The 13978-nt window shown below is 46.1% G+C and overlaps 1 protein-coding gene across 2 annotated transcripts in view; it reads left to right on the forward strand.

Moving 5' to 3' along the window:
• Positions 1–13978, forward strand: part of LOC149457584 (uncharacterized) — a 44082-nt gene that overhangs the window by 5814 nt on the left and 24290 nt on the right. For both annotated transcript variants that reach the window (XM_089683514.1, XM_089683515.1), the window contains exons 2-3: positions 4824–5017; positions 8002–8154. In XM_089683514.1, coding sequence (XP_089539640.1) covers positions 4841–5017; positions 8002–8154 — 330 coding nt within the window. In that variant the 5' untranslated portion in view covers positions 4824–4840. The remainder of the gene's footprint in view (positions 1–4823; positions 5018–8001; positions 8155–13978) is intronic.

Here is a 13978-nt window from a genome sequence, read left to right on the forward strand (position 1 = left end):
GTCACCTCTGACACCTACAGCCAACGGTCGGTGGGTACGTCAGACACAACTGTTAGTTGGCATGGCCCGGGAGCAAGCCCACTGAAATCACGTGTCCTCTACCTGCCCCTGTCCTTTGGTGTTCCCTCACCAAGCGAAGTATCGCATGCTGTGGGCTCAGCCCCACTGTACAGTGAGGAAGAGCTAACAGAGGGCGGTCAGGAACGGGGGGAGACATCCGCCTCTTCAGCAGCCAGGCGAAGAAGTACTGGCGAGGAGAGTGGCTCGGTAGCCGGTCTAGAGACAGGTCTGTCTCCTGACCCACACGCAGCCGAGGGGGCTAGTAGTGAGGCGGAGACCCTAATTGATGATGATGAGGCTGATCGCACTTGGAAGCCTCGTCGTCATCAGGCTATTGCTTCCGCATCATCAGGAGAAGAGGGTGCCAGCTTGGCAGCGAGCAAAACAGTCGGTGGGTTGCCCAGGAGGCAGCAGGGTTGCAGCAGTGTCAGTGGAGGCAAACGGCCACGGAGTAGAGCACCAGCTCCACTGCAGCCTACCACCACGGCCAGTAGTGGTGCCGGTGTGCACGGAGGAAGTAGCAGTCAGCCAGTGAGGAGTAGCGGGGGCAAAGTTTCCTACTCGGCGGTGTGGCAATTTTTCGTCAAGCCGCCCGAGGAAGTAAACGTAGCCGTATGTCGACTATGTGGCCAGAAAGTCAAGCGTGGCCAGGGGGCCCATGTTGGGACTACAGCGTTGCGTCAGCATATGCAGCGTCGCCATTTGGTGGACTGGGAAAACCGTGATAAAGATACGGCGGTTCTGCCTGCCCCAGCCCCCGCTCCATCACCCGCTCCGTTACTTGCTCCGTCACCCGACGTCAATCGCCCTCTATCAGCCAGTCAAGGCTCCAACACCTCTGCTGAGGGGAGTTGTCGCTCGTTGGCATCTTCCACTCGTTCAGATGCTCCTTCTCCTGCTACTCCTCTTCACGGATTCCGTCAGCAGTCTTTCTTGGAATCCGTTTCCAAGAGACAACAGTTTGCGAGCACGCACCCGACGGTGCAGAAGCTGAACGTCCTCCTGTCCAAGTTGCTGGTGCTGCAGTCCCTCCCTTTCCAAGTGGTGGACTGAGCACCTTTCCGAGAAATGATGGCTTGTGCCGCGCCGTGGTGGAGAGTGCCAAGCCGGCATTTCTTTGCCAAAAAGGCAGTGCCAGCCCTGCATTCACATGTAGAAGAGATGGTGGGCCAGTCTTTGAGCATGTCGGTCTCTGCCAAAGTGCACGGCAGCGCCGACGTGTGGAGCTGTAACTACGGTCAGGGACAGTACATGTCATTTACGGCCCACTGGGTGAACGTGGTGCCGGCACAGCCGCACCAGCAACTTGGACAGGTCACGCCGCTTTTGCCTCCACGTTTGCACGTCCTTGGTCCAGCAAAGATGTCCGCCTCTACCACCTCTTCTTCCGCCGTGTCCTCAGCCGCCACCCCCGTGCCAAGTCCCATTACCCGACCGGCATATCACATGTGCAGGGCGCAACGGTGTCACGCTGTGCTGCACCTGGTATGCCTTGGTGAACGTAGTCACACAGGGGAGGAACTTCTGAGTGTAATGAACAGAGAAATCGACAGATGGCTGTCTCCGCGCAAACTGAAAATCGGAACCATGTTGACCGACAACGGAAAGAACATGGTGTCTGCTCTGCGTCAAGGAAGGTTGTGCCATGCGCCATGCATGGCTCACGTGTTCAATCTGGTTGTCAAGCGGTTCCTAAAATCCACCATCCCACTGCAAGACATCCTTAAAATGTCACGTAAACTTTGCATGCATTTCAGCCATTCCTACACCGCAAAGCACACCCTCCTTGAGCTGCAGCGGCAGAACGGAATTCCACAGCATCGCCTGATCTGCGACGTTGCAACAAGGTGGAATTCAACCCTACATATGTTAGACCGCCTTTACGAACAGCGAAAGGCCATCACCGATTTCCTGATGTTACAAGCGGATAAAGGTACTCCCCTGTGTAACTTAGATGTCAGCCATTGGCAGCTCATGCGTGACACCTACCGCTTGCTCAGGCCCTTTGAGGAGGCCACGCTATTCGTGAGTCGGCAGGACTATGGGATGAACGACGTCATTCCTCTGTTGCACGTCCTGGAACAAATGCTGTTAACAATGGCTGGTCAGGGTGCGGTAGACGTGGCGCACAGATCTCAACGCCACATGACCCCTGTGGGGGCAGGACAGGAAGAAGAGGAGGAGGTAGAGGAGGACATTGGTGCTCAGGAATTATTGAGTGAAATGGGTGGTTTTTCCACTCAGCGGACAGGAGTGGAGGAGCAGGAGCATCTGGTAGAGGAGGAGGAGGAGGAGACAGAGGACCCAGACGCACCGTGGCAGTATGCTGTGGAGATGGGGGCAGGGAGTCCCTCGCATTCCTTGGCACAAATGGCCCATAGCATGCTCGGTTGCTTGCGTAGCGACAGCCGAATAATAACCATCAGACAGAGGGATGACTTTTGGCTGTCCGCCTTGTTGGACCCTCGCTACCGTTCAAAAATGGTGGCCTTTTCACACCTGCTGAGAGGGAGGCCAAAATAACGTACTATAAAAACCACCTATGTAGTCAGTTGGTCTCTGCCTTTCTGCTCCAACGTCCATCCTCAGACACTGTGGGCCCTGTGCGCTCGCGTTCCGCTGCCATGGCAGCAGGGGAGGGGTGGGGTGGTAGGAGCAGTGGCAGCTCCACCAGCAGCGGCTGCCTCAGTCTGCAGTCGATGATGAGTAGCTTTCTTCACCAGCGCAGTGAGGAAACTACTAACCAGCCGCAGCAGCAGCAGCATCAGGTGGACCTGGAGCAGGACCTCAAACAACAGGCTTGGGCCTACTTGGACAGCACCCTGCCAACCGAGGTAGACAATCCCCTTGACTACTGGGCAACGAAACTTGACCTTTGGCCCCAGCTAGCTGAATTTGCCCTTGAAAGGCTGTCATGCCCAGCCAGTAGCGTGGCATCGGAGCGCGTGTTTAGTGCGGCAGGAGGTATTGTAACTCCGCGGAGGACACGACTGTCCACCCAAAGTGTGGAGAGACTCACGTTTGTGAAAATGAATCAGGCGTGGATTAGTCTGGATTTCAAACCACCAGTTCCTGACACAACTGACTAAATCCACCATGAATCATGCCCCAAACATGTTATTATTTTTAACATAGGCCTCTGTATGGCCTTCAATTTAAGCTGCTTATGCTTCGCCACTCTGCCATTGGCCCCTGTACCGCCTCCTCTTGCTGCTGCCAGGTCCAGAGTGTGTCATGGGTCCCTGTACGGCCTCCCATTGCTGCTGTCTCCATCGCCACACTCTGCCATGTGCCACTTTCAGGTCTCCTCACACTGCTGGTGGGTTCCATTTTGTCATAGGGTGCTGGCAGATTACGGGCCTCCCATTGCTGCTGCCAGGCCCGTAATCTGCCATGGGCCCCCGTACCGACTCCTCATGCTGCTGCCAGGCCCGTAATCTGTCATGGGCCCCTGTACCGCCTCCTCATGCTGCTGCCAGGTCCAGAGTGTGTCATGGGTCCCTGTACGGCCTCCCATTGCTGCTGTCTCCATCGCCACACTCTGCCATGTGCCACTTTCAGGTCTCCTCACACTGCTGGTGGGTTCCATTTTGTCATAGGGTGCTGTATGGCCTCCCATTGCTGCTGCCTCCACCGCCACACTGTGGCTCCACACTCTGGTTTTGGCCCCGTGACTGCCCAAATGAGTGAAGTGTGCGGTGATTCTAAGATCGACGGCACTCATCTGCATGTCATACTTACTGACAGTATTATTTCTCTTCCCCAGCAGACTCCAAGGGCATTTAAATTAAAGGTACAGTGTTCTGCACTAATATAAAGGCTCTCTGAAGCCTAGAAACACCCTTTTTATAAGTTAAATTCGCAGCGAATATATTCGACTCGAATCGAATTTATTCCGCGAATTCGCCGAATCAGCCGAATCGAATTTTTTAATAATTCGCTCATCTCTAGTCATAACAGACAGGTAGAGATGTCATTGTTCCAAACCTGTCTGAAAATTTCTGCCTTGACACTCTGTGTACCAACCACAGAGCTCTATGCTCTATGAACGCAATAGGAAAGCAAAAAGTTGCACACCAATTTGCACATGCTCAGATTTGTTTTTGTTTTTTGGTGGTTGATTTTTTACTTTTGTTAATAAAAAGTTAGGGTTTTTTTTTTGGGGGGGGGGGGGGTTTACCACTTGAATGTTTTGAATGCGCAATTAACATTGTCTTGGGATATGTCATTAAAGCTGCATTTTAGTTTGAGCATTATGTTGTAGTTTTTTTTTCATTATTTGATGTTTATATGAAATGAATTACTTTAAGACTTAAGTTAAATTGATTGTATACTGCATAAAAGAGTTTTTCCTCCCTGCTCCCCCCATCTCTGTTATCAAGCCTATATTGGGTGAAAGGTTAGAGTGGGCCTTTTTTTGGCAGGGCTCTAGTGTATTATGTCCAGGTCTAATAAAGTTGGATGTGACCTGTCATCAATGGTGTGTGACTCCTTATAGGGTTTACAAAGGCTGGACATTCTCTTCAGCAGCAGTCATATGAAGAAATGCTTGGCCATTGGCCATGGGATCACTACTAGGGGGATTCTGGAGAAGAATTTGTATCCATTCTGCTCCCCTTTATTTACCCTTCCCAGCAAGCCTACAGTATACTGTGTACTGCACATAACTAAAAATCTGCTTTTAAGTGTAGGTTTTCTTTGCCACTGTACTAAGTGTAGGTTGACATTTTTTTTTTGTTTGTGAAAATGTTGCCTATTTGTAGGAACTATTACTGATGCCATGCCAACAAAAACAAAGAAGAAAACAGGAGCGGCAATTAAGGCAGTGGACACTTCAGTGCTGAAGAAATTTCTGAAAAGATACGAAAATCATTGTGCCCAGTGCCAGTCAACTGCCAGCCCCACCATCACCCAAGCACTCAAAAAATGTATCCAAAATGGATCCAGTTACCTCAAAGTAAGTTTGGCAATAAACAAAAGGCAACCATAAAAACACTGTAGTGCAGAAAAATTACCATTAGCATTCCTGGCTCCACTATGAACATAAGCAAATGAAGAGCTTGTGTTACGCATCAGTTTCCATAATAAAAAGACTCTCCCTTGGTTCAAGGAATTTTTAGCTTCTATGACGACACACAAATCTATCTCTCAACCCCCCACCTCACCCCCTCGGTCTCTGCCCGAATCACACACCTACTGAGCGACATATCAGACTGGATCTCGCTCCACTTCCTTAAACTGAACCTCTCCAAAACCGAGTTTCTTGTCGCCCCCCCCCAGCCCGGACACCACCCCCCATTGACTTCTCCATCACATCCAACAACCCTACCATCAAACCCCCCCCCGCAGGCCAGAGTACTCGGTGTCATTCTGGACTCCAACCTATCCTTCCAGCCCCAAGTCCAATCTTTAACTAACTCATGCAGACTCCACCTCCACAACATCGCCAAAATCCGCACGTTCCTAACCCCAGAAAACACTAAACAGCTCATCCACTCCCTCATCATATCACGACTCGACTACTGCAACTCCCTCCTCACTGGCCTGCCTCACCACTGGCTATCCCCGCTTCAGTTGATCCTGAATACGGCTGCCAGACTCATTCACCTTTCCAACCGCTCCGTTTCCGCCACCCCCCTCTGCCAATCCCTCCACTGGCTTCCGATTGCCCAACGGATCAAATTCAAAATCCTAACACTGACGTACAAAGCTGTCCACCATACTGCCCCGTACTACATCACTGACCTAATATACAAGTACCGCCCAGCACGCACACTCCGTTCCTCACATGACCTCCTTCTCTCTAGTTCCCTGGTCTCCTCCTCCCATGCCCGCCTCCAGGACTTCTCCAGGGTGTCACCCATCCTCTGAAACTCCCTGCCCCAACCCATCAGATTATCACCTACTCTCCTCTCCTTTAGGCGCACCCTGAAAACCCACCTCTTCAGGGAAGCCTACCCCACCCCCTGCTAACTTGCCGACCTCCTCCACTCTTCCTACCACCCCATCCCCCACAGCTATCTCCTCCTGTACCACTATCCCCTCCCTCCTAGATTGTAAACTCAAAAGAGCAGGGCCCTCAATCCCCTCATGTTTTTCATTGTATTGGTATTGTTCTGTCACATGTTCTGTCCCTCTTTGTAATGTACAGCGCTGAGCTAACTATTGGCGCTTTATAAATACTGTATAATAATAATAATAATTATGAAAATTTAAATTAGCCAATGACTAAAAGTGACCTCCACAATTGTGTATGCCCATTCATTCTAATGATGGTACTTCTACTAAAAATTGGACAGTTTTAGAAAAATAACCAGACCATCTAGATTTCATGCTTAGGAAATGTACTGCTTTATTCTATAAGTGCATTCCATCATTTCAGTTAGCTTTGTATGACCATCATAGCAGGTAGTGTTACTGTCCTGAAGCACTGGAGAGATTGTGAGATTGCAACACAATCATATAATCCTAGCTACTAATAGAAACATGAAAATGAAGAGTTAAATGATACCAGCTCTCAAAACAGCTCACATATCTTCCGTAGGGCTTATGTTGGTGGGTTTTTGTTTTGCTCAAAACTAATTTTACATTCCCACACTAGTCTATGGGAATACAAAACCCTCTTGAAGCAAGTCAAATTAAAGTTAAAAGGGACTCAACTACAGGTCAAATACACCTGTCAGTGAACTCTGATGCCAAACTGATGTCATTGACATAGCATTCATTACCTCTGGCTCCCATGGAGTAGAGGTAATAAAACTGAATCCACCAGATTACATATGGATAATATAAAATATCGAAAAAGCTAAAGATAACACAAGTGTCATAAAGGAAACAAAAACTTTCCTTACCTTTCCTGACTTAGCCAAAACCTTCTTAATTTGTGTATCACATACTCCCCCTTCCAGACACAGTGGGATGGTTTCAGCAACAGTGACAGTGTTGTCCGTTCAGAAAGAAGTAGGCAGGACTAGGAATGGCCAGCTGCTAAATGATAAGCTACAGGTGAATCAGTAGTGACAATGCCTGGACCCACACACCCTGCAACATTCTTTCATCCAACTGTAGTGTAAGCAGGCACAACCTACATAAAAATGACAACTCTGCTCGTAACTCAGGGGCAGTGCAACATTGTTGCCACACCATCACAGGAAACTGCATTAACTGGACTTCTTTGGCAGGCTCAAAAACTGTTTTTTGGGACATTGCAGAGGGACTAGAAGAAAACTGTAAGTGCAGATATACTTCTAATTAGATGCTGCAGCATGTTTTCTTTTTAAAGTGGTATTAAACTCTCATTTCTATTTTTACCTACAGGTAAGCTTTATAAAAAAGCATTACCGGCGCATGCGCTCTGAAGGAATGGCATGCCCATGCCGTTCCTTCAGAGCTGTGTGCCATGGCTGAAACTCCCTTGCCATGCAGCTATTCAAGCAGCTGCAGTCCAGGAACCCGGAAAGAAGAATGGGTGAAGATAAAAGCCCTGTCAGTGGTGACAGTGCACCGCTGGAGGGCTTCGTTTTAAGGTAAGTTTCACATAATGTGCTTTTATGCAATGCATACTAGCACATTATATTACTTTGCAGGGGGAAACTTTTTTTTTTTGTTTTCGAACAAGTTTACTAATAACCTAATTTTTGCTTTAATAGGGGATTTGTGGATCTGTTAGTTCTGCATTAAACGTTTGCAAATACAACTTACTTGCTTAGCAAAAGGTATAATTTAATACTGTATTTTTTGTTTTAGGGTTTTAGATTGTAAACTTCAAACAATAAATGTGCCATTTTGGTAAAGTTGACAATCCACACCATTTTAGAAGTGATTGTGTTGGTCCATTTTTGTAAATGATGCTTTATGGAATGTAGTTCAATAGTACAAAATGACTGCTTATTGACAATGTGACAATGATCGATAAATGCAATACTTGTCTGTGTCCTGCAGATTATCCTGTCCTGCCCTGGGAACCCTTCAGACAGCTCAGCTTCGGTTTTATTAAGGCCACTACTTATGACAATCCGGGATGAACGATATATGCTTGGGACAGACTTGTGTTTGTGGGGAATCTCACTCAGTAACCAGGATGTTGCCAGTCTTGTAAGTTTCCTGTATGCTGAATGCATATGTAGCGCTACCCTTGTGAGGGCCGCTGTGTAATGGGCATCCCTAAACCTCCCTCCGCACAGCCAGGCAACAGGTATTTTTCACACAGACTTGCATTATAAGACAGTGACCAGTGCATGGGCTTGGTTTTGTTATTTTATTAGGAGAATTCAACTTGGATAGGGAAATAGGGATTATGGGATTCCCGGCTTGGCATGAATCAATGGAAGAGGGACACTTCCTTCCTATGGACTGAAAGCCTTCAGTTGTTGTGGATCAGTAACAGCTGCCCTTTATAAGCGAGGAACTAGCACCTCCTCAAAAATCAACTTAACTTCTCGTAGCTACATGCAGAGATGTCTCCTCTCCCCCCTTAGAGCTGCCCCCAGCTCCACAGCCTGCAAACACTACCAGCCCTCCTGGCTTCTCGGAAAATCTTCTGGGACAAGGATAAAGGATTGAGCTCACCGCTGTCCTTAGAAAGCTTGCTATGTGTGGCAGTCTTTCCTCCCTGCTGCTCCAGGTCTTGATCTCATTCACGCCTCACTGCTGAATGTATCCTGCTGAACCAGCCCATATTCCCCCCCCCCCCAGACCCAGGGGACCCCTCCCAGGCACTAACAATGTCCTCAGCACTCCATCTTCCACCCAACTTCTCTGTCAGCCTCACTCTCCCATATTTACAGGCAGTCCACCACTCTTCAACACTGGGATTGGCTGGACTCCCATGAACATGCAGATTTGGCTTCTACTCCTTCCTGCTTACTGACTTCTGGAAGGTTCTATGGTCCTCCAGAGTAAAGAGGAGGCAATAGAGCCACAACCTGTTGAGTCATCCAGCTGACTTACAATAACCCGACTCCAATCACAGACTCACACAATTACCATGAGTCATACACAATGATTTTACCTACAGTAAACTACACTATTCTAGTAGCACACTAGATGGTGCTACACATATGTGCAGCTATTGTTGGCATCTTCTTAGTTATAATTGGCTTGTGTGTCAGAAACATTCCGTGGGTTTTTTGACCCACCGGGGGTGTAAGCAAAATGTATTTATGTCCCATCATCAAAGCCATTAGACACTTACATTAATTATGTTGCAATGAAATGCAAAGCACTTTTCTAATTACTAGGTAAATACACAGCAGACATAGGAAATACATGCTGGGCACCATTTCAGCCTTATGGCCTAGGACTGAGGAGCCCTGTGGAGAGCCAAGACTAATTCACACTTGAAAGCTCAAACCGCTTGAGGAGAAAAAATCAATTATTCTCAAAGGAGATGGTTTACATCTCCACAACTGGTTGCCTGAAGCCAAATGCCTGAAGTTCAAAAAGTTATGGAGCTTTTCTTCTAGCTCAAATTGGGAAGACTGGTGCAATTTAAAGAGGTTTATATCCATAGAAATGCATTAAAACATGCTATTCGAGTGTTTTTGCGCGCTTTGTCGCATGTTTTTTTCTGCTCAAATGAAATAATTTTTAAATAATAACAATGAATAAATTAATACATAAATGTTAAATAAATGCATTAAATAAATATGTAATTCGCTGATACAAATCAGTCTCCCTTTCGATAGAGTGAGGTACTAGACAGGGATGCCCTCTTTCTCCACTACTATTTGCTTTGGCAATGGAACCACTTGCGATTGCCATCCGCTCTGATTCCACTATCTCGGGCATCCGCTGCGGTCAACGAGACCATAAATGTGCCTTATTTGCTGATCATGTCCTTATGTATACAGTATATCTAATCCTCGAACGTCTTTACCTGGTCTCCTCCACCTGTTTCATCGCTTCTCTGAGGCCCCTGGTCTTACGCTTAATTCCTCTAAAACAATTGCTTTAAATATCTCTTTACCTGACCCTGAGGTTCATTACCACCAGGACAATTTTGACTTCCAGTGGGCCCCTCGTTCTCTCCCTTATTTGGGGATTCACCTCACAAACTCTATTTCATCGTTATATAAGACCAATTATCCCCCACTCTTCAAACGACTCAAATCTGACTTACTAGACTGGGAGGATCTTCCACTATCCTGGTTTGGTAGAATTAGCTCTATTAAGATGATCTTTTTACCAAGACTATTGTACTACTTTAGGACGCTACCGATCATGGTTCCCAAACAGAAACTGTTACTATTACAAGCAGCAGTCTCTAGATTCATCTGGAGGGGAAAATGTCCTGGGGTTAACAAGTCAACTCTATTTTCCCTAAAGAAGCATGGCGGTTTTGGACTTCCTAATCTCTTGGTCTATTTTCTGGTGGCTCAAAAAGCACAGTTATCTTTCATTACCACCAGGGGTTACGTCCCCCAATGGGTTGGCATCAAGGCCTTATCTTGCCATCCTTACGCTATTGGTACTCTCATGTGGCTCCCCAATCGATTGCGTCCTCCTATCTTATGTCCTACAATGTCTTATTCGTTAACGGTGTGGGATAGATAGCGGGCTCGCAAACCTTTCTGCTCCCTACATACCCCATTAGCTCCAGATTTTTGTAATCCCGAGTTTATTCCTGGCTTATCACCATCTGTATTCCAATGGTGGATGAATAAGGGTTTACTGTGTATTGGAGATTTCCTGGATGGATTTCATTCTCGATCTCTCCAGTGCTATTTGACAAAGTATCAGATGCCTTCCAGGGAATTGGTTTGCTACCATCAACTTTTATCTTTTATCACTAGTAAACTCAAATTACTCATAGAACCTTGCACACTCACTCCTATAGAGGTTGCCTGTGGAGTAACTAGGATGATGAAGGGTCGTTTGTCCATTATCTATGCTTCACTGGTTAATCCACTCACTAAATTATTTTATATGACTCAATGGGAAAGGGATTTGAATAGCTCACTGGACCTGGACACTTGGCGGAATGCGGCCCATACTCTATCAAAGATTTTGATTAATACTGCTCTTATCGAATCCAATTACAAAACACTACTTCGCTGGTATCTAGTTCCTACACGCCTTGGTTAAATGTATCCATCAGTATCACCTAATTGCTTCCGACACTGCAGACAAGAGGGCACTATGCTCCATATCTGGAGGAAATGTCCGGTAGTGAATAGATTTTAGATCCGAATGTATAACTTCATTTATTCGGTAACAGGAATTAATATTTGTAGATCACCGGAAGTGGCTTTATTTAATTTGCTACCCGCTGACATTCCCAAAAAATGTACTAAATTAATTCTTTACCTCTTACTAGTGGCACGTATTACCATAGTTAGATGTTGGAGACAATCACTAATTCCGCTAGATGGGGTTAAACAAAAACGTAATTGGATAATGATAAACGATAAACTTACAAGAATTGTCAATAATGATGCTTCTAGATTTGAGGTGACGTGGGAACTATGGATCAGATATATCTCTATTACTTAACAGTACTACAGCTGACCCTCTCTCTCTCTCTCCCTTTTTTTTCTCTCCCCTTCTTCCCCCTTCTTTTCTGACTTATCCTGGATCTTTTTTTTCTATTTTTCTATTTTTAATCCTTTTTCTTTCTTGGTTTTCTTATTGTTGGTAAATCTATATGGAACTGCCTATGTTTACTGACTGATGGAACATTTGCTACCCTATGGAGATGGTGTTTCCTGTTCACAAAATCATCGACTAATGTTTTTTCATTTGCCTACGTATATATTTTATGAATAAGTTTATTCACCCCATCTCACTATGTAGGTGGGCAATGTTTCTATTTCTGTGTATACCTATTTTTCAATAAAAATATTGAAAGCTAAATAAATATGTAAATAAATAAAATGAATCATAAATAATTAAAATAATATGTAACAATAAATAAATATTATATTAATTAATTAACCCCTAACCTTAACCCCTTAATAATTTTAAAATAAATATTATTATTATTATACAGGATTTATATAGTGCCAGTAGTCTGCTCAGCACTTTACAGTATAAAGAGAGACAATACAGCAACAATACAGTTCAATACAAGAGGGATAGGAGGGCCCTGCTCCTTGGAGTTTACAATCTAGGAGGGAGGGGCTAGTGGTACAAAAGGTAGTAACTGTGGGGGATGGATTGGTAGGAGGAGTAGAAGATTCCATTATTAGCTGAGGGAAGGATAGGCTTCCCTGAAGAGATAGTTTTTCAGAGATTGCCTAAAAGTAAGCAGAGTAGGCGATAGTCTGATAGATTGGGGTAGAGAGTTCCAGAGGATGGGGGATGCTCTGGAGAAGTCCTGGAGATGAGCATGGGAGGAGGAGGCAAGGGAGCTAGAGAGCAGGAGGTTGTGCGAGGAGCGGAGAGTACGGTTTGGGTGATATTTGGAGACAAGATTGGTGATGTAATTTGGGGCAGAGTTATAAATGGCTTTATATGTTATTGTTAATGTTTTGAATTTTATCCGTTGGGCAATTGGAAGCCAGTGGAAGGATTGGCAGAGAGGGGTGGCAGATACAGAATGGTTAGTAAGGTGGATGAGTCTGGCAGCAGCATTCATGATAGACTGAAGAGGGGATAGCCTGCGTTGAGGTAGGCCAATGAGGATGGAGTTACAATAGTCAAGGCGAGAGATAACAAGGGAGTGAATAAGTTGATTTGTGGTTTCAGAGGTTAAGAACGGGCATATCTTGGAGATGTTGTGGAGGTGAAGTCTACAAGATTTGGAGAGCAATTGGATTTGGGGCTGAAAGGACAGATGGGAGTCAAGGTTTACACCTAGCACCCTGGCATGAGGGGAGGAATTTATGGTTGTGTTATTGATCTTGATTGTGAAGTCAGGGGAGGGGGCATGGGATGGAGGGAATACTAGGAACTCAGTTTTTGAAAGATTGAGTTTGACGAAGTGGAGTGACATACATGCCGATATGTCGCTTAGTAGGTTAGTAATGCAAAAGGAGACTGAAGGGGTGAGGTGAGGAGTAGAAAGATAGATTTGTGTGTCATCAGCATAGAGATGGTACTTAAAGCCATGGGAGTTTATCAAGTGACCAAGGGAGGAGGTGTAGATGGAGAAGGGGTCCAAAGACAGAACCTTGAGAGACCCCTACAGAGAGAGGGAGTGAAGAGGAGGACGCAGCATTATAGGTAACGCTGAAGGAGCTCTGTGATAGGTAGGAGGAGAACTAGGAGAGAGCAGAGTCTCAGAGGCCAAGAGAGTGGAGTTTTTTGAGGAGGAGGGGATGGTCAACCGTATCAAAAGCCACAGGGAGGTCGAGTAGTAAGAATATGGAGTAGTGGCCATTGGTTTTAGCTGTCAGTAGATTATTAGTGAGTTTTAGTAGGGCAGTTTCAGTGGAGTGAGCAAAAGCCAGACTGTAAAGGGTCAAGAAGGTTGTTGTCAGTGAGGTAGGACCTCAGGCGATTGTAGAATAAGCGTTCTAGGAGTTTAGAGGTAAATGGCAGCAGGGAGATGGGTCTTAAGTTGTTCAGGTTGGTGGGGTCCAGGGAGGGCCTTTAAGTATGGGAGGGATGTGTGCATGCTTTAGAGGGGAGGGGAAGGCACTGTTTGAGAGAGATAGATTGAAGATGTGAGTGAGGGAGCATAGGATGGAAGAAGAGGGTGACCATAGTAGTTGTAAGGGGACAGGATCCAGGGGGCAGGTAGTGAGACGGGCTTCTGAGAAACCTTAGTGACCTCTTCGGTAGTAGCAAGGTCAAAAGAGGAAAGTGTTGAGAGAGGTTTAGTATAAGGTATGCTAAGTGGGATGGATGTCTGTGCAGTAGAAATGCCCCTACGAATTGCATCAATCTTATTTTTGAAATGATTTGCAATCTCGTAAGTAGTGAGTGAGGTACTGGGTGGAGAAAGTAGAGAGTTAAAAGTGGAGAAGAGATGACG

The sequence above is a fragment of the Staurois parvus genome, unplaced genomic scaffold (genome assembly GCF_062004578.1).
Source record: "Staurois parvus isolate SC_StPar_1 unplaced genomic scaffold, SC_StPar_1.0 ptg000312l, whole genome shotgun sequence".
In the NCBI taxonomy this organism is placed as follows: Eukaryota; Metazoa; Chordata; class Amphibia; order Anura; family Ranidae; genus Staurois; species Staurois parvus.